This window comes from Maylandia zebra, linkage group LG20, assembly GCF_041146795.1.
Source record: "Maylandia zebra isolate NMK-2024a linkage group LG20, Mzebra_GT3a, whole genome shotgun sequence".
NCBI lineage: Eukaryota > Metazoa > Chordata > Actinopteri > Cichliformes > Cichlidae > Maylandia > Maylandia zebra.
The window spans coordinates 11943522-11971341 of record NC_135186.1 but is presented as its reverse complement, the minus strand read 5'-3'; the positions used below and the strand labels follow the sequence as shown (position 1 = coordinate 11971341).

Here is a 27820-nt window from a genome sequence, read left to right as displayed (position 1 = left end):
AATCTGGTGCAAATATTCCCGGTACAGCATGAATCATATCAGGGTGCATCTGACCCAGTGGTGGTTCCTGTGTTGTAGCTAATCTTGCGCGTCCATCTGTTGTGTTTGGTGAATAAATAAAGCTGTGCAGTGAATGGCTGGATAGTGTTGTAGCTTGAAAATGTGTATTTTTAAAATATTTTTTGGGGGGGATCTCTAATGCAAACAAGATACGTTAAACACTTGTGTTGCACACACAGCTTTTAATGTTTAACATGGTAATCTATGGTAATTTATTATCAAATGAATTATTTAAAGTTGAATCTTAGATGACATCCTGCACTTGTTGCGAGATGACTGGTGTGAAATTCAAGACTGGGATGCCAAATCCATCCCGTTAGAAATAGGTTTAACACCACGAGAAGCTGTTCGGAATTATACTTTATTCAAACTGCATTTTAAACGTCATTGTTCTAAATGATTGCAGATCACACTATAACAAAGCAAAAGCTTGCAACATGTATAGATATAAAGTATGCACATACCCCAGTATACCCAAAACATACATATACATTTCTATACCTCAAGTTTCTGTAGCATTAGACTCTGTATGGAGCCCGTTGTAAACACCAAGCGACGGCTCATAAACACAGTGGCATTTACTCATCGCTGCTTAAACCTTCTTATCATCCATCACTGTTTTATGGCTAGTTAGCTCAGCTCCTGCTGCAACTGACCACACACAAGCCACGAGGCATTTTCATCGAGGCTTGTAAAAATCATTACACACCTGACTGTGATGTGTCCTTTGAAATAACTCACATAAGCCGAAATAGTGATGCTACTTGGTGTGAACACTTACGTTTTATGTTTTTACAGCTGTATTCTCTTTTTTTTCAGTGTGAACAGGAAGTGATATGTGCTAATTGATGATAGCTGATTAGTATTGTAGGTTGCAGACTTGACAAATAGCACGATGGGTAGGACTGAGTGCCTTTCCATGAGTATTCAAAACGCTGGAAAAGTTTGCTTCTTTTCAAAAATAGTCTGTTTTTAATAAAACTTCACCTCTCAATTCCCCTAGCCCCAAACTATTCCACATTCATTATGCTGAGGAAACACTTTATTTCATTCTCTTGTTTGGACTGCTGATGAAAGTTGTGAAGCATTGTAGACTTATGAATAGGCAATAGGCACAGCAAATTTAAAATGTGCCTTTCTGCAGTGAATTCATTTGTGGTTTCTCATTAGTGAATCTTCAAAAAAAAGAGACACAGAGAGAGGGGGGAAAAAAACTCTAACATCTTCCAAGGAGACAAAACAATCTCGTGGATTCTGCTTGCTCAGGCTGGCTGGTTTGTCTTCGGCTATGCTCAGGCTTAAAGCTTCCGGCAGGTTCTCTGTGTAACTGATGGCAGCTGTTTACCACCGAACTGTTTAGAAGCTCATTATTAGAGCGTGAAGCTTGTTATGAGGCCATGTGAGAGACTCGTTACTCGCTAATTATTTCTGAGGAGCTGCCTGGCAAGCTGTGATGAAAGTAAAAAGAGAGAGAAGCAGAGAGACATAGTGTTGCAGAGGGGTCAAATGAGTGAGGCTTTCTTACTGTTTGTTTTAATCCACTGGGAATTTCAGTTCACTAGAGTGTACATGAATTTAAGCTTAAGCTGTATGTTTGCCATGTGCTTGTTTTACGTGGTAGATTTAAGTTTAAAAGGGTGAATGGGATCATTTTGAGGGGTCAAAAGATGTAGAAAGGAATAAAAAACAAAGATAATTTGGGCTCTTTTCATTTTTAGCTTCTCAGAATTTCACTTTTCGTCAAATTTTCAACACTTCTGACTTTGCAGTACCCTTGTGTAAGTTGCACGATCTGATATCGTCGTGTTGGTGTTGTTCCCAGATCAGCATAGTAAATGTTGTTCCAGGATCAACATTGGAAGTGACCAATCAGAATGTTGTGACGTCATACTTTTGCGACTTTGGGAAAAACCGCCGTAAAACAAAAAACTGTACTTAAGCTGCGAGAAACCGCCTCTGTCCGCCGATCAACGGACCCTAACCCTAACCCTTTAATAAACGCTAAGCAGAATTGATATTGTCCTTGCAACATTGGAATTTCATAAATGCACGAATGGCTTGGTGCGCCAAAGAATAACGTCACAACAATGTGATTGGTCACTTGCAATGTTGATCCTGGAACAACATTTACTATGTTGTTCCAGGAACAACATAGTAAATGTTGTTCCAGGATCAACACCAACACGACGATATCAGATCATCCATGTAAGTTGGGGTGAGTCAGTCTAACATACTCTTGATTGAACCATTTATAGCAGGGGTGTCCAACTCCAGGCCTTGAGAACTGGTGTCCTACAGGTTTTAGATGTGTCCTTGATCCAACACAGCTGATTCAAATGACTAAATGACCTTTTCAACATGTCTTGAAGTTCTCCAGAGGCCTGGTAATGAACTAATCATTTGATTAGTTCTAAAACCTGCAGAACACCGGCTCTTGAGGCCTGGAGTTCCCTACCCCTGATTTATAGTAATGTGATGATGATATTCCCGTAGACAAAGTTTTAAAGTTACATGTGCAATTTTGGGCATCATCTGGCCCATCAAAACAAATGTTTCCCTCCTCCTTTGTGCATTTTAAAGGGTTTTAGAAGTTTTTTTTCTTGCATGTCCCCTTCTCTCAGACTATCTATCTACATCCCTGTTGTCAACCTCACATTCATTTGTGCATATTCCTACTGTATACACACCAGTGTTGGTCAAGTTACTTGAAAAAAGTAATTAGTAACTAATTACTGATTACTTTTTCCCAAAACGTAATCCCATTACTTTGCTGATTACTTATTTTCAAAAATAATTAGTTACTTAGTTACTTTTTAAAAACATGATACACAACCTAAATAGGTAATAAAGCAGTAGACCTTTCAGCCCAGTTCTACTTTTTCATATAAAATGTAATCAAATGAAAAAAAAAGTCCCTTTTTAAAACTTGTTTTATTAGTTTTAATGTTTTAACTTCATGCACATCGCATTAAGCAAATATTAAATTATATGCAACAGTCTTTGATTTGAAGAAATTTGTTTAGCGTTTAAAGCTATTTTCTGCATATTCCAGCATATAAAATAAAGTTTTTTTTCTTTGGACACTCCCTCTTTCAAATAGATGCAAGTAAAACACGGCAGAAAATAAATGAAATCAAAGACTCAGCAGCACTGAGTCCTGTCGCTCTTAAATCTATTTTTACCTGTTTAGCAGAAGCGGAGCAGTCGGTGGTTTGCCCGGTGCTGCAGCGGTCATGTCAGTGGGGGGATACGGGAGTTTCTCTGTGAATTTCACATTCCCGTGGCAGTGTGCTAGGTACTTGCTCAGAAGTTTAGATTGTTTTTTTGCTGTAAAAATACATTTTCTTCCCACTCAGTGTACAACGGACTCTAATGTTTTTGTCATTTTTTACGGAATCAAACTCAAAGTAAGGTCAGTACTTCCACGTTTTAAACGCTGCATGGTAGTACTCTTTCCCACACTCTATATATTATCCATTGTTGATCTGCACACGTTTGTTACCACGAACGTCGCTCGCGCTTACGTCATTGTCATGAGACGCTCTCACAAAGACAATCGCGGTTTAGTAACGCAGTAACACAGCGTGGTTAGTAACAGTAATCTTTTCTGCAATAGTAATCCCTTACATTACTCATTACTTAAAAAAGTCTTAATGATTTTTGTATTTTTTTTTTTAAATAACAAACAAATAAAGATGTGACTGAAGTGTTGCATTACCTGGGATTAAAACAGATTAACGCCATTTTTGCATTGTTCTGTGAATCCCAGTTTTGCAGGGGTGGTTGAATCAGAGTATAGACCTGCAGAATTCATCCTGCTACTTCTATGAGCACATTATCAATAAACACAAGTGATCTGATTCCACTGGCAGAACTGCTGAACTGACCACTCCTAAAAATGTTTGTTGTTTCTCTGATTGGTTTAACTTTTCAACCTATTGCTGCTGGCCTCTTTCATTTGCAGTCAAAATGTGCATTTGAAGTATTTTCTATTTCTTAAATGTGCTTAATTTGTTATGGAATAACAAGGGAACAGGCCTCACCTGCCCATAAAGCTTCATGAATAAAATGATTGTAATACTTAATAAGTTCATGATTTAAATTAAAGCTGAAAGTCTGCCATTCAAACACATATTGATTCATGTCAAATCCACTGTGATGGTATATGCAAGCAGAATTGCGAAAATTGTGCTTAAGTACTTAGGGACCTAACTGTTAAGTAACACTTCTCTATTATACACTTTACTGGAATACTGTAAGAAATGTATTAGATCAGCGATCCCCAACCCCGGGCCTCAGACCGCTACCGGTCCGTGAGTCATTTGGTACCGGGCCGCGAGAGTTGAGGCTCAGGTGTGAAATGTATGGTTTTCAGGGTTTTTATCGGTTTTCAGCGTTATTTTGTTATCGTTTTTATCGTTTACTCGGTTTTCCTTGGTCTTTTCACGTGTGTTATGAATAAATTTTCTTGTTTTTCGGTACCGGTACTAGTTTTATTTTGTTGTATTTATCCGCGACACCTTAAAGGCCAGTCCGTGAAAATATTGTCGGGCATAAACTGGTCCGTGGCGCAAAAAAGGTTGGGGACCGCTGTATTAGATGACGTCCCACAAATTGTTGTTTGTAGGATTTTCCTGTAGATTACAGTTGGTAAAATAACAGTTTCATGCTGGAAAATACTCTGCTTACAGTGCAAGCAGTGGATAGATTGTTTTGCAAGAATGGATATAAATAAACCCAGTGGGGATTTAAGTTGTCACAGCGGCAGAAAATATAGTGCAGATAAAAAATACAACAAATAGACATACAGATAAAGATACAGATAAAGAGGTAAATAGGCCAACTTTATCTTTATGGGATGTGTATTTTTACCTCATTAGTCTCCATCTTCACTGAGTCCATGAGACAATCATTTATAACTGACTTGAAGCTGGTTGTGCCTCTCAGGGTTCCCAATGAAGAGAAGAGAAATCATACAGCACCTTACAGGCTGCATGTTTTTATGGATAGCAGAGAAGACAGAAATAGCTCCAGCTCAAGTCCTGAATTTCTCATTGTTCCAAACGGAGGCGCTGAGCAAGACAAGCGATGCAGTCCAGAGCAAAATAAGCCATCTTCGGGATGAGGAACCTGATTCCTGTGGCTGTTTTATTGTCGTTATTATTAATGGAGATAAAACAAGGAAGCTGGAGAGTTGATTTTTCTATAAATTCTGCAGAAAGAAAGGTTGCTTCTAAATCTGGTGTATCTGGTACATGTTATGTGAAAAGAAGATTGAGGTGATATCTGAATGACTGGATTAAATCAAACCGTTCTAGATAGTAAATGCCACAGCTAGCTGATCCCGTTACCAATGACAATACAGGGCATTTCAGTATATTGTTATTCATGTTTCTCGTACTACATCGAAGTGAGCCTCTTCACTCGCCTGCTGTTGCTCTCAGACATGCGGTGAAACAAGAGATGCTTTAAGCGCATTCGTCTCACACTGCTTTGTAATACAAGGGCTTAGTTGTTATTCTGAACTCTCTGCTCTCATTGTGTTTTTGTGAAGAAATAATTGCTCAGTGATGATGTGGTAATAATTTCTTGTGCCGACGTGCCACCTTTTGTTGTGTTGAATTACAGGAAAAAGATGACTTGTCCTTGGTGTTCTGGCTGAACCCTCTGGCTCAGGAAGCCATGTTCTCCTTTTAACCTTTTTCATTTGATTAAGAGGGAGAACAGTGTTTGACCTGCGCTGTGGGGAGGCAGGCCGGCAGCTGGGATTTAGGCCAAAACAGCAGGAAACTGATCTCAAATGGAGGAGCTGGCAAAGCCAAGGGTGGTGAAGGTCCACACACACAGAGACAATACACATGTGTGCATTGTGTGCCACTGCGGTTGTGCAGTGTTGCTGTACATAGAATACAGACACAATAGATTTTGGACATAAGAGCATGCAACACAAAATTCCATATGCACACACATCCCAGGACTGGTGTGTATTACAGATCGTTTCATTTTCACCTCTTTTACCTCATTGTTTTGGTTTATGTTGACACAGTTCTCAGTGTAAACAAATGACAGAAAGACAACATCAACAAGAAAGTCAAATACTTTCTGCTAATATGGGCTGTTGGAAACCAAGCTAGAGCCAAAAGCAGAATGTATATAACTGTATATTTATCAGTTCTTCCACCTTGTCTAGCCTCTGGTCATTTAATTTTTTACCTTGCTACAGTAATGTGTAAGGTGTGTACAGGTAAAGGGTAAACTTCCAAACAAAAAGGAAACACATAGATTGGAACCCATAGAACAGCGATTTAATCATTTTTAATCATTTTTGTTTAATGGAAATTTTGACTTACTGGAGGCACCTTGTAACAGGTATTACAACCTTATCTTTCACATCAAAAGAAAAACATATGCAAAATATGAAGCCTGTTTTACTGTACTATTTGCTAAAGTATCTTTCAGTCTACAGCTAAGCATAAAGCATCCACTGCGCAAAAATGAATAGCACTGTGATGTTTAATTTCATCCATTTAACCAGCAGATTAAAGCACCACTAAAACTAGCAACTACAAATAGATTCACATTTGGATGTGTATGCATCCATTGGGGATTATTAACTAAGTTACTGTTGTAATGAAAATGTAATTCTATATTTGCAGAAATGTAGCTGGGCAACACAGCAATGTAACCCTTCTTTTTCTGTGTGTAACGGAAGATGCACATACATCAGTTTAATTACCATTTTAATAGGCTGTGAGCCACATTACATTGTAACCACTTGCTTAACTGTTATGAAGCCATTTCAAGATGCTGAAAAGCTCTTGAGAGCACTGTACGCGGCACGATGCACCACCAGCCATCTCGCACACTGAGCAGCATTGACATTCAGAGGCTGATGCTGCCAGCTGCCCGATCATGATGGATTCAGATCGAGAGCAGAAAAGGCACAGAGAGGCTCAGCGTTGCCAAAGCCCTTATGTATTAAAAAAAAACTCGACTGTTGCACCAATGCGTTGTGGAAGCTATGAGGAGTGAGAGAGGGTTACACAAGGCTGCGGGCGAAATGCACAGAAGCAAATGCATGACGGGTCTTTCAATATCCTTGTTAGGCAGCTGTGAAATAACATATGAGCCCTTGGAAAGTGATTTTTTTTTCTTTTTTCTTTTTGAGGCGTGGAGAAGAGGAGAAGTGAACAGCAAAAAGTTTTACCCGTGTACTCTGCTTGGATTTAAATATGACTGCTCTTGAATTCACAGTCACTCCAGGTGTAGTCCTTAGAGCTTGTCAGAGTTGTGCTTTGGTCTCTGTTTTGAGACAAAGATCATGAATAAATAAATTTAAGAATGATTAAAATTTAGGTCTTCACTTCACTTGTATCTCTTTAAAGTGCGTTACTGTGCTGTAAATTGTGAATTTCTTTGCTGTGGTTATTAGATTTATGCCTGCTGTGGTATGTTTACCCTCCAAATCTCCGACGATAATTGGAGCAAAGAATATGTGCAGCTACACGGTTCCCCATTCGCAAGCCTTAGACACAGAGCTTTTAAAAAGGTTAGGAATTTATGTATACAAACAGTAACAAATGATAAAAAATAACCATTTTCTAGAGCTAATATCCACTGCTAGATTCAGGAGTCACTTTTTAAACTGTGCACTGTAGGTCAGGATCTGAGTCTGTGCAGTTGTGGAGCCTATACCTGCTGCTGGTTGGTTGTTAAAGCCTCCCAAATTTATGCGCTGTCGGCTTATCTCGTTTTCTATTTCTGTAGGTTTACTAGAAAAGATGTGAATGCATTAATGAGTTTTGTAGAGTACCAGTAACAGAGCTAAACTTAGTATCAAAAGTCAAGTAGCAAATTATACAACTGACTGGATCTGACTTTTTTGCCCACAAAAGTTCCTTAATTCTTCATGGCATAAATTTAACATTCCTTAGAGATTTTAATCCATATTGATACAGCTGCTGCAAATTTGTCAGCTGTACATCTATGAAGCAAATCATCCCAAAGGTGCTCTGCTGGATTGAAATCTGTGTACATTAAACTCATTGTCATCTTCAAAAAATTTTGAGGATGACTTGAGTTGTGTGACATAGGGCACATTATTCTGATGGAGGCATCAGTTGGTACTGAGAGACCCAAAGTATGCCAAGAAAGTATGTTCCACGCCATTGCACCACTGATGCAAAGGCATAATAGATCCATGTTGTTGGTTACGTCAAGATCATGTTAGACCCTAACGTGTCAATGTCGCAGCAGAAATCAAGACTAATCGGGCCCTCCAACATTCTTTCAGACTTTTGTTGATTCGTTTTGGTGAACTGGTGGGAATGGTAGTCTTAGTTTTCTGTTCTTAGCTGACAGGAGTGGCACTTGGTTTGGTCTTTGCTGCTGTAGCCCATCTGCTCCAACGTGCTGTGCGTTCTGAGCAGTCTGGCCATTCTCCCGTGACATCTGGCACCAACAAGGCCATTTTCTTCCAGAGAACTGCCACATTGGACATTTTATCTAACATTATCTGCCTCCTGTTTGGTGCTGGGCAGGTAGTATTGGTGAACATATTGGAGCTGAAAACAGCTAGCTGGCACCAATCACTGAGAAAATCAGCATTTCCAAAGCAAAAACCATCATCTTCCAACGCAGTCCCAGTGTCTTTGCTCTTGACTGATTTTCTTCCTTCTTCATTTCCACATTAAAAACATAAGAAGATACTGTGAACTCTTATAATGACTTTATTGACATTGCGCATTGGTATCATTGGTATGATTATATCTCTTCTGAATGCTATACATAAGACAAGCCATAAACCAAATTTACTAAAAGAATTCTGTCCAGAGAGGAAGTAAATAATCAGAAAATGGAATTTGTTTTGCAATAACTCATCTTAGAACCTGCTGTATCTCTTCTCCTTGAATTTACATCCTTCTTGTGGAAAGCAACAGAGCACAAGAGAGGTGAAGAAGTATGTGCAGGCAGGGTGGAGATGAGTGTGATCTATAACAGAAGGGTAGCAGCAAGTGTGAAAGGTAGTTTTTTGACTTAAGAAATTTTATATTTATGGTTCTTTCAACAAAACAGAAAACAATTTCCTTCCTTTCTCTCAAAAATTTCGCTATTCTGAAAAGTGTCACCTAGGCGGATCTCATCCGTGTAAACAAGCTTATAAGGAGTGTAAGATAGACGTTAGGTTGGCCGGAGTAAGTACGCTACAAAGGAACATTTCCTGTTCCCCTCTTATCACCACTGTAGTTACCACATTCCACTTCTCAAAGAAATAAACAATAGCAGGCGCCTCTGCAGCTTTCTCCACTCCAAGCTATCTGCTGCCTCACACGCTGTCCTCCACCTTCCTCCTCCTCCTCTCCTGTCCCTCTCCCTCTGTCTCACACACAGTGCATCTCATATTAATTCTTCCCATATACAAACACACAGAGCCACACTCTCACAAACATCAGTCGTTAATTTGATCTCTGCTGATGATTTATTTTCTCGATGACTGCGCAAACACACGCAGCCTTTTCTTCTCAGCCCCCGTTAATTTGTCTGTCCATCTCTCCGTCCTCCTGTGGTAACAGGGCTGACACGGAGTGTGACTTGGCAGCCGTACTGTAGCTTTTAAGCACCGACTTGCAGCAGTCGCCCGAGAGCCTTCCGTCGTTTATCTCGCGGATAATAATAATGCTTAGGGGTGAGCAGACCTAACTCATCACTGCCTTTTATGGCTTCAACAATGCAGTGATTATAAATGGCTATTAATAAGAGATACAGCATTAGAGAGCCACAAGTTTGAATCATCATTACAGGAGAATTGTTCAGATTTGCAGAGTAGCAGAAGATAATTTAATTCTGCGCGACAATATGTGAGATTTTCCTCAGATTTGTTGCATTTTAAAAGCTGCTTTTAAAGTCTTAAACAGGTGCAGGAAATATTGTAATTAAGAAAAGAGACATTTTACTGGATGAGGCAGACTGAGAAACAGCACATTGTGCTATCAAATTAGCATCTGCTGTGTGGGTTTTGTAAATTACTGGGTGAGAATTATCTCTCTTACATTATAATAAACTGCTGATGACTATCACATTTTCATGTGGTTTTATAATTTGGGAAGCATTAAAGCCCCCTCCCCCAAAAAATGCCCAAAGATTTTGCATTGTGGGCTTCACAGCTAAGTGGGAAAAGATAGATGATCATTGCTAAAAGCAAATTCAAAGGCTCTATCTTCCACCGTTCTTTATGTCCCAGCTTTGAATATTATCTACAAGAGAAGGGCCACGGGCATTGTTGCTGACTCCGGCTGTGTAATGTCAAATCGATACCTGGTGTGTTTCGGGTTTCACAAATGAAAAATACAAGCAGATTTGATCAATGTACAAGAGGGATATATGACTCGAGGCTTGTACCGCTCTCGTAATACAAGACGGATCCATAGCGCAGCCTCACTGGGTTGAACGGGCGAGATTAATCTATGAACCGAGATGAAAATCGGCACTTAGTTGGCACTGATTTCACTCGGTCTTATTGAGTGAATAAGCTGGGCAAATCTTGGTAGGGGCAATTTCAAAGGTGGAGATTTTTTTAAGTTTATTGAAGTTTACAGTTTGAAGGAAAACTCCTAATTCCTGCATGATAAATGAAAAGTTTTGTAGACAATGCTGAAAATACGGCAGTGATGTAGACGCAAGCAGCGAATTCAGTGTTGCGTTTCTTTCATAGTAGTAGACATCTCTGGTGTGATTGATCGCTGCCTGTTGAGTTTTGTCTTGATTTTTTTGGTGGGTGTATGTGAAAGGAAAGGGATGAAGAATAAAAATGATGTAAGATTCTTGTTTTCTTGTGTTCATGTGTGAATGTTTTCCCTTGTTTTAATGTTTAAACGCTGTGAAATATATTTTTAATGACTCCCGAGCTTTCAGCCGGGCTTTGAATTGGCCATTTCCAGAACCCTCTTTTTTTGAGCCATTCCTTGGCAAATTTACTATGCTTAGTATCATTTTCATGGTGATCAATTCAATTCCAGTTTAGCTTGAACTTTTGGACAGACGGCCTCATATTGTCTTCAACGACTCTTTCATATGATGCATGGCACATTAATTAAAACAATGGGCTGTCTTTGCTTCTGTTTATTGGCAGAATGAATTTTTTCTCTATGGTTACTCTTGGATAGCAAAGACTTTTTCCTGGCACAGCTCTTGCACATTTAAAATTAGGGCCATGGCGTGATTGTAGATACATGCACTTTAACACCTGCAGAAGGTGAATTTGGGTGGCTATTGAAAATTTATTTTTGGAGAAAATTCTCTTGCATTTGGCGGTTTTCCCATTCATGGGAAAACTAGCAGTAGTGACTTTTGTTATTTCTAAATTACCTTTCTTAAATAATTCAAAGATTAAAATCTGTTGACAGACTGACAGGCATACACATACAACACACTTTGATTTTTATACCAAAGAAACGCACTTTTTCATCAGTCTAAGGAAGTTTAACTGTGAATTAATCTTTTATATTCAGTCATCCATCTGTGGATCATGCTAGCCTAGTTTAATAACTCCTGGAGATTGGAGCCTATATGGTGCTGGGGGCGGAGTCTGTGAATTTACTCTATTGGTGTCATAGGCCCTCTAGGAGTTCGGAGTTAAGAGGTCAAGAGTTAAAGTTTCCATTGTAACACCTCCAGATTTGACATAGAAACACTCGTTTTTAACACTCGATTTTAACTACTATCATTTTACACCTCAGAGTTACATTAAAAGAATGTGACTCTACTTAGAGTAAAATTAACTCTACTTTTGCAAGAAGACTACTAACACCAAAACATTTAACACTTTTGAATTTGCTGTGTAGGGAAATGGATGGGTGGGCATACATTTTCTCCTGTTTATTCTTATAATGTGTTGGAAACCCTTACATATTCAGTTCAGGTCATTTGTGTTTTATTTGCACCCTTTATTGTTGGATTGAAAACCCCAATAATAAGATTATGAGCTTGGCGATGGTGGGAAGTAAAAACTCAGTTTTAACAGGAAGAAACCTTCGGTTCAGTGAGGCGTAGCCATTTGCTGTAACCGGTTGGGGGTCCTGAGCCTCTCCCTGAGCCTGGTTCTGCAGGAGATTCTGGGACCCTAACGAGATGTTTGAAGCCTAATCCTAAAGTTATCGAGGATGATTTTTTCGAAATTTTAGGAACCACACTGTCTTCAGTCTTTACTGAGATATTCCTCTCACTGGCTTGGAAATTCCTAAAAAATAAACAAATTCTTCTTAAAATCAGCTTGCAAAACAAGTCTTTGACCTTAAATTTTCAAGAACAACATCTATTTCTGACTTGGCTCTAAACCTACCTCATCCTTCACATGTACCACGATACTTTCTTCCAGTTAAACACCATATTTGATCATATGATGATACTGCTGTAAAGTGGCCCACTGGATCACTATTACGGGTTGGACCACAGCCATCGTCAGACTCACCCTTTCATGTAATCTCAGCTACAAAGCTATAAAGTTTCATGACTGCTTCATATACTGTTGTGATTTTAAAGGTTTAAGCAATCACAGCTACACTGTTTTAAGTTTTAAAAAAGCCTTTTTTTCTTAATAGGTTTCATAAACGCCAAAACATTGAACATTTTTTATGTGTAGTTTTCAAATATAGCTTACACTTCCTTCTCACCCTTGGGGTCTTTCTTCAGTACACACCCACTCATTCTGCCTGTTCGCGTTCATCAGTCTCACCTTCACACACACACTTATCATTTAGCTGTAGCAGCTTGAAAATGGAACAAAGAAAGCACTCACCTCGTTTCCGCCATGATTTATGCTAGGACTGCTATATTATTGGTTCAGTTAATATGCAGACTCATTACACTCATCCCAGTCTCAGATTTATCAACTGTTTTGCTGAAGCAATTTAAGGGTTTTCCTGAAAATTGATTTAAGCGTTTCAGAATATATTTCTGAGTACTTATTACTAACAACTTCCTCCTTCAATTTCACTCTACCTCAATTTTAATTTGACAGAAAAGGGTCTCAAGCTCTAACTTTCTCTCTTCTCTGAAAGATTGTTGGATTTGTGATGTATAAATCAAACCTCACTCTGTGTCTGAATGTTGGATCAGAACATTTTCTACCCTTACAAGAGTAAAACCGGGCAGAAAAAAATGAGTAGATAGTGACTAAGTGCCCTTTTACCAGGCTCAAGTCAAGAAAATTGTCATCCACTTGTAAAAAGCTCATTACGGTTTTGGTGCAAGCTCCAAAGGGCATCCACTTCAGGCTTGCTGGTCTGTCTGAACTGAAAGCTTGCTACTAGAACCATTTGTTAACCGTGTCTGTGTCTGTCCAGCCATGTTCACAGAGGTGCCTCACGATATGACTGCCCAAAGAGGTCAGGATGTGGAGATGGCCTGCTCATTCAGAGGAGCGGGAACCCCTTCCTATGCACTGGAAATCCAGTGGTGGTACATCAGGAACCATCTTGACTGGACCCACAGGCAGCCCTGGACAACTAATGAAGTAAGTTCACAACAGAAATTCTGGCTCCTTTTTTTGGTTTTATTTAAAGGATATGTTCACCCTTAGTGATCTTGTTTACAGGTGGTCATCCTTCCTGGGATAGTTAACACAGCCACCTGGAAAATCTAAATGCTCAGTTGAATCACTACTGCCTGACTGCTTGTTTCTACAATGTTACCAAAATGATCGAAAAGATGAAAAATTAAAATAAAAGATCAACTCCAGATGAATTCTAGATGATCTTGCAATGGGATCCCACCAGCCCAGTGATGCTGATGCACACACTAGAGTTGGCACTGTAGTAAATGTGTTTGTAACATGTAAATGAACAGATTAGAAATCAAAGAAGGGGCTATAAGTATGCAAAGGAAAACAGACTAATGTGGGTGCAGGTTTGTAAGGTGCGAACAGGTTTTGAGCCCCTTGCCGCGATTTCTTCCAGTGTCCTTTACCCAGTACTGATCTTGGAACTCAGCCTTCATTTTGACCTCAGCTACACACTTGTCAGGTTTCACGTCTGTGTTTCACATTGCTGAAATATGCCCACAGAGACACATTTCAACACCTGCCAAAGTGCTCAAAACAACCTTTATGGCAGTTGCCACAGCAGGTGATTTTAAGCCCACGGACTCATAAGGTGAAATAAGTATTTACGCTCTCTGTCTCTGAGTTGTCTTCAGAAATTGTCTTTTGAGTATATGGGAGAGTAAGGTAATATGAGCCCTTTTTCTTTTTTAACTTGACTTGAACTATAGTTAGAGAATTACAACCTCAAGTCCAAAGAAAGTGGCGTTATGGATCAGCTTGCCACATGCAGACTGTAAACTTTGGTCCCATTTTGCCCCACAGTCACTTTTGCATGTTTTATTTTTATCATTTGTTTTGATGTGTTCATTACCATTTCATCAATATGCGATCTAAGTATTATTATAGCTTTTGACCTGAAATCGATGATACCTGTTATGTCAAAAGCTGTTTTTAAAAAAAAAAAAATCTGTTGTTTACGTCATCCATAAGATTCTTCATTTACAGCGAGCTGAAAAAGTTACTTTCTATTTTAAATGAGAGTAAAATGACTTGCTTGTGGTATGGTTGCTCATATTCAGGCGATGTATTAACTTACACACTTTCTCATCTTAACCAGCTCCTCCTCCCACAACACGTGTATATCCCTTATGATTTCACATTAGCTCGTATTAAAGTCTTTAAAACAACTTTAATTATTCTATTAGCCACATGGGGGCGGAAATTAATAAAACGATGCAGAAGAACATGACGCCAATACAATAACATAATTAGGTGTTAACCAGCTGTTCTCACATCTACTAGACTTCGAGTAACATTAGCGCTCATTTAGACTCAGATTCCATATCACATTTATATTCAATATTAAATATGTTTTGTTTTTTAGATGTCTGACTATGTTAAGCAGTTGGTTTGTTTTTCTTGATGCATGTAGGAATTGATAAGACAGAGTCAGACTGAGCTAAATACAGTAACTGTGTATAAAACAGACCAAGAAGGAGCCAAAAATCTGCACAAAACTGCATATTATGATGGTATTTATCCCACGACAGCTGAAGTTTTCCTCCAAAAAAACTTGAAAAAACCTTCGCTAATTTCATGTTGATTTGTGTGTTTGTGAAATATTGACTGTAGTACTGTATGTGGGCTTCAGTATCTAACTGGCACACTAAGAACAACAAGAAACATAATCAGTTCTGTATTCTGGTACATGTGTTTCACTTTTAGTTTTAGAAAGCCAATCAAACTGAGATCCTTCTGCTAATGTTTGTCACTTTTCCTAGGTGGCTCCTGAGGAGGAGATGGCAAAGGATGCTACAAAGATAAGTGTGAGTTGCGAACAATATCTGCAGTTATTTTCACCAGAAAGCCGTTATGTTTGCCTTGGTGTTAGAAGACTCAAAATGCTTATGATTACATTTAAATTTCTTGTTCTGCATGATCCACAGAGGTTGTGCTTATGCTGTATTGCACACAGCGATGTGATTTTCAGTCGTTGCAGCTCGCATGGTGGGTGAACGCTCCAGACGGTGCATTAACACGTTCACGAAAAACCTCGATGGCTCTGCAGAAGCACAGCGTCAGGCAAAGAGCAGGCAGCGCTGCTGCTCGTGGGTGGTTAAGTGTCCTCCCCATGGGGGAGTGGCCCCTGAGGGCATCATCTGCAAATTTTAATAAACACTACTGAAACTTTGTGGCTGCAGCACCAGATCTCAGTAAAACAGAGTAGAAAAGGAAGGGTGGGAAGTCAGCAGATCTTTTTATATCTCCTCTGGTATTCCCCCTGGCAAATGGAAAAATAGGTGAGCCTTTTATTGAAAGAAGCAGGACAGTATAGAGTAACTCAACATTTTGACTTTTTTCTAATTACCTGCAGAAGTGAGCAGACTGCAGGACCGACTGCATGTTATCTCTACATAAACTTATTCCCCTAGCCTTATCTCTTTCCACTGACTTTATAATTACAAAAATGAACCAAAAAATGTTCTACTTTCTGGGGTTTTAAAGCTCTGTGTGTGTGTGTGTGTGTGTGTGTGTGTGTGTGTGTGTGTGTGTGTGTGTGTGTGTGTGTGTGTGTGTGTGTGTGTGTGTGCAGAAGTTGAAGATGCATAAAGCTGCATTAAACATGCAGAAACATGTACACACAAAAACCTTTCGGCTTTCTCCCAAAAGGCTAGCTGCTGCTGAATCACTGATGCTGTGTTTTTGTGTCTGTGTGCTTTTGTGTGTCTGTGTGCATGTTTGTGTGGGTGGAGCAAAACACTGCAGGCTACACAGCTGCAAAATCATTATGAGCTCTCTCTATATAATGGATCCTGGCTCACATCCATACAGTCAAACCAAAAACACCATGAGATGCTCACATATGCAGACGCAAACTCGCAAACGGCACGCATTAAGCTCACGCTTACAGCCAAACGCGCAAATGTCACTGCCACACACGACGCACACATCCCAACACCTACTGGCGTCACGAGGAGGAAGGTGGGTGATAAATGAAGTTGTATTTATATCTTGGTGCGTCACATCTCAAGATGTCCCCAGACTCTCATCGTCTTAACTCCTGCTCTGCAAACTTGCAAAGCATTTGACGTCTTCTCTTCGTACTTTCACAGATTTTATTGTTTGTCTGAGTGATTGGCTTGGAGGAGACGTGGCCTTAGAGTGCATCCAGGCCACACCACACATTTATTCTATTCTTCTCATGATCTTTCTTTTGTACCTCCAGTACTTCACGCATCTTAACTATCTTCAAAATACACTCAGCTCATTTTCTCAACACAGACGAGTGTATGATAGGCAGCCGCAAGCCTTAAGTGGCTTGACTGAATTTGCATGCAAGAAGGATGCTTATACAATCAAAGTAATAATTTGGCATTTTGAAACGATCCACTGATTTGCATTCTCGCTGATTGTTAGATGAGAAGATAAATGCCACGTCGGTGATGTCGTTTTGTCTTGATTTTCTATGTGTTGTGTTCTTCTTCTGAGGAAAACCGGCTCAGGACTGCAAAGGGAAAAAAAACTTTTTGTGAAATCTGATACATTTGGATGAGCCATCCATCTATCATCATCTTAACCACTTCACCGATTCAGAGAGAAAAAAGAAAAGATTACGGGTGTTTCCGGAAATTGCACAGGTTTACAAGAAAATGATGAATTTCATAACATTTTGAAAGTTTGCAGTGAACAAATGAGATTAAAGTTACAAATTTATGAGAAATGTTGCAGAAACTGTCTTTTTGTAAAATGAGCCGCAACACTTCATTTTGCAAGTGGGATCACCATCACGCGACAGAGGCTACGAGTAAACAAGGAGCACTGCCAATTTCATTCAGACCAGTGTGTTATTTTCTTCTAAACAGGCAGAATTCAGGGTCATGTCCAGATGCTTATGATAATATGATGATTCACTAAAATACTGAGTTTATCCTTACTGCCGAGTCAGATTTTGAAGTGTAATTTGCGTGGCCAGGCATAAAAATGGCAAGTGGGCCACATGTGTGATGTAATGAGGTTGTTCCCACTTTACAAAGGGTAGCCATGAGGTTCATTAAAAATGATGACTTTAATCTCACAGACCATGCAGTACTCTGCAAGTCTTGAGCTGCCTCTTATTTCTTCACTCATTTCTTTGTATGCTGCTACAAAGACAACGAGAAATAGGTGCAGCGATTTATTGAAATGTGCAAACATATTCAGAAATTAAGTTGCCTGGCAAAAAAACACAAAAAACTCTTTGAACAGGGTCAGCTACAAGGACTGGAAATAACTAAAAAGAACAGCTAAAGAGAAACTAAAAGACCTGCAGAAAGCCTGTGAACTCAAAACTATCTTAAATATGACAACAAGTTTGACTACTTTGGAGGTAAATGTATAAAAATGAAGGACTTTTGTATATGTTGACCCAGCTCAAACTTCTATTTTACCTACAATGGCATTAATACGCTGCTGTAGCTGCCCCGTGTGAATAGTAAAACTTCATAGCTGAAGCCAAGAAACAGCACACCATACTTAGTTGAAGTGAGAAGGTGAGTGCACATTTTGTAAGATGTGCACTCACTCATCTCGGGGTCTGTGAGATAGCAAAAGTCCTTTTTGGGGGGTTTTGTGCACTTTTCCTGTGTTTTTTTTATTTTATTTTATTTTGAAGGCTCATCTTCAGCTATATATAGAGAACAAGAACAAAGCTGATCTGACAGCACAGATAGCTACAGTATTGGAGCTGCTTTTTGCTGAAATATTAGTTGAATCATTTTTAGGGTTTTCAAATTGCTCTTTTTCATTTTTTGAAAGAGTAAATGACATTTTCCTTCTATTCCAGTTAAAGGGACTCGTAAAAATTGCAACATTAATTAATTCAGTACTCTCAATAGATGGCAGGTTTTTCTTGGTCTGATATGAACAGGAGCTATAGTGACTGTTAGTTCATTCATTCATTAAACTAATAGCTTTTACTTTACTACATTTATTGTTGGGTTGCCATTATCTTGAAATGGCCATTCATTGGTAAACTCTCTTCTGATTGGAAGTTATATTGGATATATTTGTTACAGTCCAACCACATTATATATGTTTTTTTATTTGTTTGTTTGTTTTTTTGTCCGTCTACCTTCATCAGGTTGTGAAGGTTGTAGGAAGCAACATCTCCCACAAACTCCGCCTCTCCCGAGTCAAGCCGTCTGACGAGGGCACGTACGAGTGCCGAGTCATTGACTTCAGCGACATCGAGGGCGCGCGTCACCACCGCGTCAGAGCCTACCTGCAGGTGGTGCCGGAGAGCGACGTAATCAGCCGTAACCCCAGCAACAACTTTGAGGCCATGGACGACACCAAGAGAGGAGTGGGATTCTCTGACGGGGACGACGGGGAGTCTCTCGGTGGCACCAAAGAGCACGCTCACAGCCATCACCAGAATCACGGGCACCACCAGGAGCACGGCAAGCGTTCTTCTTCACCTGCCCACCACAGCCACGGCAGCAGCAGCAGCAGTCAGCAACACAAGGCGGGCAGAGAGCTGAGGAAGAGGGACGTGGACAGTAACCACAGTAGCCACAATGACTGCACCAACGAACCGAGCTGTGCGCTGTAGATGGCATTACACAAGGATTGCATAATATGATGTGTGTCACAGCATAAAAAAGCTATTCTTCCCACACAGTGCAGGCCTGTGCACAAATCCAGAATCTCTAGAAAATGTCCAGTATGGCTTATTCTAAGCACAGGGCTGCAAACTGTGCAGGGAATGTAGCTTTTTCTCGCTGTGCATGGGTCTGGGTTGGACTGCTCACCTGTCTGTAAAGCCTGGCTTCACAGCATTCAGCAAAAGGGTGGGAAGGGGGAGGGGGGTGCTGATGTGTAGATCTAGGCAGCTCCACAGGTTCTGGTCTCAGCACCAATTATAAAAAAAGAAAAGAAAAAAGAGACCTCTGTCTTACTATTAACCCGTGCTCTGTTCCACTCTTGTACTTTACATACTGTAAAAGACACACTCTGCTTTCATGCTCATACTTCTTCCACTGCCTTACTCTGTCATTTGATACACCCTCAGAAAAGAAAGGCTGATATTGTACATTTTATAACTGGGTCTGTCCCCAGTAGAAAAAAATCCTCCCTTTTATTCTGAGAGTATTCTGAATGAAACTCAGCCTACTTCTTTCCATGAAAATCTTTTTCAGCTTCATTACATCTTTTTTTTTCTCTTCTGTGTGCATTCAATAAGTATACAGCCACACATCGACAAGTGTTCTCCCTGTGTTCCCAGAGCAGCAGTGCTTATCCAGCACAGACACAAGTCTTAAATCACAGATACATCGATAGTTTGAAAAGGGAGAGATTTTAAATCAAACCAACAACAACACGGGCTCCATCCTCCCCGCAGAGCTCTTTTGAGTTTATGACGCCTCTCTGAAAATTTGCCTTCCCTCGCTCGTGCTGCAGGTTTGATCCACTCGTGGCTGTTCACGCTGAGAGAAATCAATCAATCAAATCGCTCCATGCGGACCCCATCCTATTGGAAAGCCATGAAACGGTCAAATCCCAATGCCTCTAAATTAAACAGATTTGGTGTGCCTCTGAATCCTGACTATAAATACATAGAAGGAACAGATCGTGATCTTCGTGAAACAAACTTCCCCCGTTTATGGAGGAGCTGGACTGTATTCCTCTCCCAGCTTAGTTCTTTTATTCCAGTGCTCTGGCCCAGTTCTTATCAGTCATTTTAAAAGAAAAAAGCCTCAATCCTCTCCACTACAAGCCTCTAAACCCACCCTGTGTACATGACTGTAAAATATGAATTAAAGCTAGTGCATGTTTAGTGATTTTCTTTAAAAAAAAAAAAAAGACTTTTGCAGCCAACCAATAAAAACAGTGTTACCTGAGTTTACTTATATTGTAAAAAAAAAACAAACATCATTCTGTTCCAAATCCATATTTTACTTTTAAAGTCCTTTCAATTAGATCTTTTAGTTTTTAAGCAGTTTTCTGTTGCTTTCCTGCTTTCCAAAAGTGCTGTACAGACAGATGAATGACACATTCTCTCCATAGCTGCTCAGAAAGGGGGGCTCCCCTAATGTATCTTAGTACTTCAGCAGTGTTTCTTAAACTACTGTATTTGCAGGGCAGCAAACATGAGTGTAATCACATAATAATGAGCCTGAACATGTGTGTCTGAAAACGTCTGAGGGGCCGTTTTACTTCTGCCATTTTCAAGAATAATCTCTTTGCTTAGATGCTTGTATGAAACCTCATCTGTAAAGGTGAAGGGGAGGCTTTCTGGGCTGTAGGTTACTCTGAAGGGATCAATTGGGACAATGTGGACATGGGTAACACTTTGGATAAAGCCTTCAGCGGTGAGGGGGTAAAGTAAGAGGAAATGTTAGTGAAACACTGAAATCCTCTGCCTCAAAATATATTCTTGGGTTTCAAAGGCCATGAATGGTTCCACGTCTTTGGTGTATTACTCTCCAGAGGGACAACAGTGCTGCTGTTACTATGAGCAGCCTTCAGGAGGCTTGTTTAATGGTTTAAAGCGGTGATCAGCAGAATTATTTTTCAACTAGTAATTTGATTTGATGTTTTGTAAAGAAGAGATTACTGTTGGGGTGGGAAAAAAAGAGGGAAATGTACATTTCTTCTAGAATGTTTGGTCTCTCACTAAGTGTATGCCTTTATCAAATGAAATAAATTGTATATGAAACAATGGAGTTTGAGTACTCACTACACATTTCTACCTAAGTGGGTGTTTTTTGCTGTTCTTCGCCAGTTGCAGTTTACCTTTACGGCCCCTTGCTCTGTGTGTGCCTGTCCATGTGCATCAAGGAGCAGCGATGTTCGGCAGTTGCCTGCGTGTAATAGGTGCTGCCAGATTCCCCTCATCCTATTCCTGCTGATGACTAATGGTGCTATTGTCAGTACTGGCAGCAGGATAAATAGCAACAGCACCGGATGAGATAAAGAGGCGCTGTGCCGTGCTCGCTAACATTAAGCCAGGCCAGCTAAATACAAAACGTGGTGATCTTGTTTCCCCACACTAAACGCGTCATACATCCATTATGGAGCGGTGAGGTGGGGAGGTCCCGGGCTCTCCCATCAGTGAGGAGATAATGGAAGAGACATTCTGCTTCCTTCATTTACACATCTCTTGAACCCTGCAGGGCTCTGACTGATAACAATGATAGATCGGCCAGCATCCTTGTCACTATGTCAAGCAACCTCTGCCTTAATAGGACACAGTCTGTTCTAACCAGAGCTAGATTTGCCATAGAGTTTCCAAAGGATCTTGAAGCACTTCCTTTACTAATTGCTGAAAATCTCATTTAAAAAAAACAAAAAATAAAATTAAAACTCTGTCCGTGTTGTCTTACTACAACCATCAAAAAGTAGGACACAAATGTAGAGCTTAAAAAGAAAAGAAAAATCAATCAAACAGCTGTAACCGTATTCATATATATATTTTAATGTTTTGTATTTTTTTAGTGGCTCCTTGGTGGAGGAGACACCCACCCTCAGGGCTGCCAAAGCTAGTACACTCGTACTGCTGGTCCCAAGCCTGGATAAATGAGACGATTACATCAAGAAGGTCATATGGTGTAAAAAATGTGTTTGGATCCATCTGCTGAGACTCCCTCCTCGGGAAAATACAGTGGGGCAAAAAAGTATTTAGTCAGCCACCGATTGTGCAAGTTCCCCCACCTAAAATGATGACAGAGGTCAGTAATTTGCACCAGAGGTACACTTCAACTGTGAGAGACAGAATGTGAAAAAAAAATCCATGAACCCACATGGTAGGATTTGTAAAGAATTTATTCGTAAATCAGGGTGGAAAATAAGTATTTGGTCAATAACAAAAATACAACTCAATACTTTGTAACATAACCTTTGTTGGCAATAACAGAGGTCAAACGTTTACTATAGGTCTTTACCAGGTTTGCACACACAGTAGCTGGTATTTTGGCCCATTCCTCCATGCAGATCTCGAGAGCAGTGATGTTTTGGGGCTGTCGCCGAGCAACACGGACTTTCAACTCCCGCCACAGATTTTCTAAATACTTTTTTGTCCCACTGTAAGGGAAGAGCCAAAAACTGTCCAATACTGTAGTTTTTTTTTCTCTTTTTGATCAAACATAACTCATTTTCACCTAATGTTAATGTACAGTAAGTACTAATTGTGGACTAGCAGAAGCCAGGAGGTTAGATAATCAAGGTAATGACTAAGGGACATTTTCTAAATGACAGAGTAGCTCTTAATTACACAGAGCTGGGTGATTAGAAAGAAGAGAATCTGGGAAATAAAACTGCTATCATAATGAAATTGGCTGACAAATATTTAAATATTTTCTTTGCTTTAAAAACAGAAAGTTTTATGACATAGCTGCTGTCATATCAGGACTTTTTTAAGGTCAATGTTAAAATTATATTTGTAGCATACTATACGATGTGTTTCCTGTGACGTGCATAGTTTACCTGATGGGCAGTATTTTAGATGTGCTGCTATGTATTGTGATATTCAGCATGTGTAAGACTGATGATAAATAAAGTACTTCACTGTTATGAATATATCAGTGAAGTAGCCACACTGACCCAGTGCCTGACATCACAGATACATCCAGCACTGTGAGTGTGTCTCACTGATGAGCTGGACTTTAAAGCTTTTAGGTTTTTGTCATGGTTGGCTGTGTGGCAGGCAAGCAGAAGTGGTGGACCCAAAATTGCAGGACTCTTGGAGATGGGAATAAACTGAAAACGCAGCTTTATTGCTGGAGGAAAGATTCACGAAATAAAACTTACAAAAACAAAACTCTAAACCAAGGTGCTGGAGGACAGGACATTACAAACACACAGCAAGTTGAGGGTACGACGCGACACTGACACAAAGAAACACAGGGCTTAAATACACAGATAGCAGTAATCAAGGGATGAGAGACAGGAGGGGAACACACCGGGGAGAAATCACAGCTGACGAGACAGGGGAAACGTAAGCTGAGCACACTCACATACGACACAGACCTTCACAATAAAACAGGAAACTCAGACACATGGAACCAGACAAGACATTGAACTAAACAGACAGATTCACAAACAGACGGGGTTCCAATAAATTGGAAAATGATAATAATAATAAACTTAAAGCGCTGGGTCACCGACCCAGGACCATGACAGTTTTGGTTGAAAAAAGAATATTTATGAAGATGATGCACTCACCTGCACTCATGATTTATTTGAAGCTTTTTTGGGTAGAAACCTTTAAAAAAAATGCTGCCAATTTAAATATTATAGACTAACATTTAATAGAAGATATAAGCTGTAGAATTTAAATTATTATTTTTAGCAGGTAATTTGGTTAAAAAGAGACTTCACTTTTTCATCTGCATACACTTTTTTGGGGGTGGGGGTAAAATATATCATCAAGGATACTGTTTCCTATCTGGACAAACACTTGAAGCCAGCCTTTCAACCCTCTGAGCTACAGACACATTTTAATAGGTGCACACAGCACTATGTGGGACATTCACAATCCCTCTTCTCAAGTGCAGCTTTCACATCAGCAGAATGAAATCCTTTTGAGTCGGGTGATCTTTGGTGATTACCTTTGAAGTTCACGGAAAATTTTTTTTTTAAATTAGGGTCGGCAAAAGCAAAATTGCTTCAAAATGCTCAAACTTGTCGAGTGAAAAGAAATAGAAATTCTAACATTTGTATTTCCTTAACATGCCTGTGAAACACAAAAACTGATCAAACAGAATCAGCAGCTCTTTTCCTAATGTAGAAGACGTGTCAGGTGTGGTCCTGGTTTCTTTAATACCTTGCTGTTTATCAGAGCTGTGCACACCATGAAGTTTATCACAAACATATCTGACGGCTGCTTTTTTTGGCACAGCTGATAGACTTTCTTTCAGCTAAATGACCTGTTGGAGTCGTGGTTCAATAAGTCGTCTGTTTGTGAGAAGAGTCAATTTCATCAAGCAGCAGCTCATTAGCTGACTGGCTGGTTAACTGTCTCAGTAACGGAGCCAAACTCCTCCTTGAGCAGTTTGAACACGTTGTCCGAGAACTCGTCTCTCGGCCTGCCCGTGCCGTTCAGCTGCACCGGCAGGAGGTCGGGGTGGTGTGGGATGTAAGAGGACGGGCAGTGCAGCTCATTTAGAGTAAACCAGAAGGTGTCCGGATCCACCTGGATTAAGTGTCGGAACACACTGTGCAGGAAAGAGAAAGAAACATGGGAACAGGATTAGTTCTGAGCTGTGTTTTGCTTTGTACGTAATATCTATTGTATGGAAAACACCTTCCTATAATCCAAAGTGACAGACTGAACGAGTTTTGCTGGCTTTAACATGCAAACCAACAGTTTAACTATAAGCTCATTAACTCAACACTGCTTTTCTCTTCAGCTTTGTTTTTTAAATCACCTCCAAGCAGGAAAATACTTAAATATATTAAAGCGTGTGTTTTTACTTGTGGCTGCTATGTTGCTACCCAAACACTTAGATCAATAATTCAGAATGATGTGAGTTATTAAAGGTTGCTTGCATACTGCGTTTTTGCCAGTGTGATGGTGAAACGAGTTCCCTTTCAGATTCGTACACACAGTATTGGGAGATCACGGCCCTACATGTCCTGAAGACACTTCTATTCTATTCAAAAGTCTTATATTACAGGTAATATACTTTAAAGTAAGGCAACTGACCTGTGATGATATGCCACATATAAACTTGTCATCACAGTCATTCCTCACTGTTTATGCTCTTTACCTGGCTAGGAAGACTTTTGCCAAGTTTGCTAGCTATTGCTAGTTAGCTCTGTTGTGTCCCAACCTGACGTTACTTTAACTGCTCCTGTTGGTTTTAGCCACCACCGCTGAACTACATCTGCATATTTCTGGGAGTTACCTTCTCAAGGGACAAAATTAGTGAGGGTGATATTTAAATAAAGCCCAAAAACTGATTTACTAAAGATTGCAGCAAAGGGTTAAAAGTCTTATATTACAGGTAATATACTTTAAAGTCATGAATACTGGTGTCTGCAATATTTATAAACTCGGCAGCCACTTGGTTCGACATTAAATACAATTATCTAATCATCCAATTAGTATTTCAGTATGTATGTTCAAACTAGGCATCAGAATGGGGAAGAAATGTGGTTTTAGTGACTTGAATGTCGTATGATTGTATTTCATAAAATGCTGATCTACAGGGATTCTTCCAACAGAACCATCCTTAAGGTTTATATAGATGGTCTAATAAAGAGAAAATACCCTGTGTGCTGCAGTTCTCTTGATGCAAATGTCTTGTTGATGCCAGAAGTTAGACGTCTTTACGGACCTTCTCCACTGTATAGTGACTGATTCTGCAGAAAGTTGGCAACCTGCACACTATGTGCCCAGCATCCATTCACCCCACGCTGTGATTTTACATGGCTTACCACTTCGTGGCTGAGATGCTGTTGTCTGCATGTTTAATTCTTGATTTTATAAGCCTGTGGCCATTGAAGTGATTGGAACTCCTGAATTCTGCTGAGATATTTGAATATTACAGCCAGAATTTGGAATTCAATGTGTACTGGTCAAGTCAAGTTGGCTTTATTGTCACTTCAACCATATACAGTTAGTACACAGTGAAGCGAAACAACGTTCCTCCAGGACCAAGGTGCTACATGCAACATAAATTTACAACATCAAAGTACCTAAGTTTGATGTACCGCTGCAATATAAAGTCAGATGGCGTTAACTTATTGCCTTCCTAAAAAAAACAACAATAGTTTGATTTGCTGGCCCTACAATGTATGGCCTTTATATTAAACATTTGCTATTAGCAGTAATACAGTTGTTGTCAAATCAACTAAGACTGAAAACTCTGAGATCTGCACTTTAACTATTCATAGGATTAACTAGCATTCAAAGTATCAGGAACAAAACACTATTAGTTATTACTGATTAATAGTTAAACACTCCAAATGTGCTTCATCAGAGCTGTGTGTTGTGGTTTGATTAGAAACAGACTGAAGATTCATTTGCAGGGCCATGTGAGCGCAGATTTGAAAAAAACAAAACAAGAAAAAAAACAACAACTTGTCTTTTATAAAAATATCAGACCATACTAAATTATTATCAGGCAGGACATGCTAGAATTTCAATACCCAAAGAAAAGTACCGCCTTGCACATAGTACAAATTCAGGCTTCACAAACATCGAGGTCTGCTTCAGCTGAGAAAACCAAACACAGGACATTTTTACTATATTTTATTCATATAAAAATCTGATTTTTTTTTTACTTTTATCCAGAAATTACAACAGAAATCGACTTGTAAAAGAAAATAAAAAAGAATAAAATTCAACAAAGCCAAGTTAATTTCACGGATTAATCACAGCAGCAGAATACAGTTTGAGCTCGGTGCCTGGTCTTCGGGTGGATCACTCCCTGTAAATATGTTACTCATAAAACTCCAGGAGCACACAGGTGGATGCTGGGGTGGTGGATGGGCTGAAACAGCACGCAGTGGTGCAGTAGGTTGTGAGGAAAGTGGGGCACGTTACATACTATCACCGTTGAAGATATGATACTGGTTCCAAAAATATGGGGTAAAGATAAGGAGGAGGGAAAGAAGAGGAACTAGGAAAAAGATGAAAGAGTATAAAAAGTAGACCAAGCCTGGACTTTACCTCTGCTAACTCCTAATGAGCTCAGTAAAAGTGCTGAGGTGGTTCAGGTGGAGAATTTCACAGCAGGCTGTTTGCACATCCCTGGATTTCCAGGAGATCCACTCTTCCTCGCATTAAGGAGTGGATGTATGTGGGAAAAGGGGGCGCCTCTTTTTCCTCTACACTTCCCTCCACCTTTATGTCTTGAGTCTATTGGTGGCCCAGCTCCCTGTGTTCTCCTTTCCTCCCATTCACCTGGTGCGCCTTTCGTAACCTTGCCAGCTCCTGCTCCCTCCATCCACTCTTTCATCTTCCTCCTCCTATCTCACTCACACTCTGTATCTCTCTCTTTCACCATCCTTCCCAGCAGACATTTAGCAACTCCCTGAGCTGCAAACTGGGCTGCCTTTCAAGCCTCATTTCAAAACATGTCTCTCTCCCTCTCTGCTTACTCTATTTGCCAATTCAACCCACACTCGGCTTCAACCAGGCCTGCTCGCTGTGTGTCAAGAATAAAAGCAGCAGTGCACATTTCAGAGTTAAATGGGATTATTTAGCAGCTGCTTTTATCCCCTTTCTTCCTCCCTTTC

At 39.9% G+C, this 27820-nt stretch overlaps 1 protein-coding gene across 1 annotated transcript in view; it reads left to right on the top strand.

Moving 5' to 3' along the window:
- Positions 1-21296, top strand: part of LOC101479893 (V-set and transmembrane domain-containing protein 2-like protein) — a 55463-nt gene extending 34167 nt beyond the window's left edge. Inside the window, exons 2-4 of the mRNA XM_004575414.3 lie at positions 13401-13570; positions 15379-15423; positions 18717-21296. Of these exons, the coding sequence (XP_004575471.1) occupies positions 13401-13570; positions 15379-15423; positions 18717-19187 (686 nt within the window). The 3' untranslated portion in view covers positions 19188-21296. The remainder of the gene's footprint in view (positions 1-13400; positions 13571-15378; positions 15424-18716) is intronic.
- The last annotated feature ends 6524 nt before the right edge of the window (positions 21297-27820 follow it).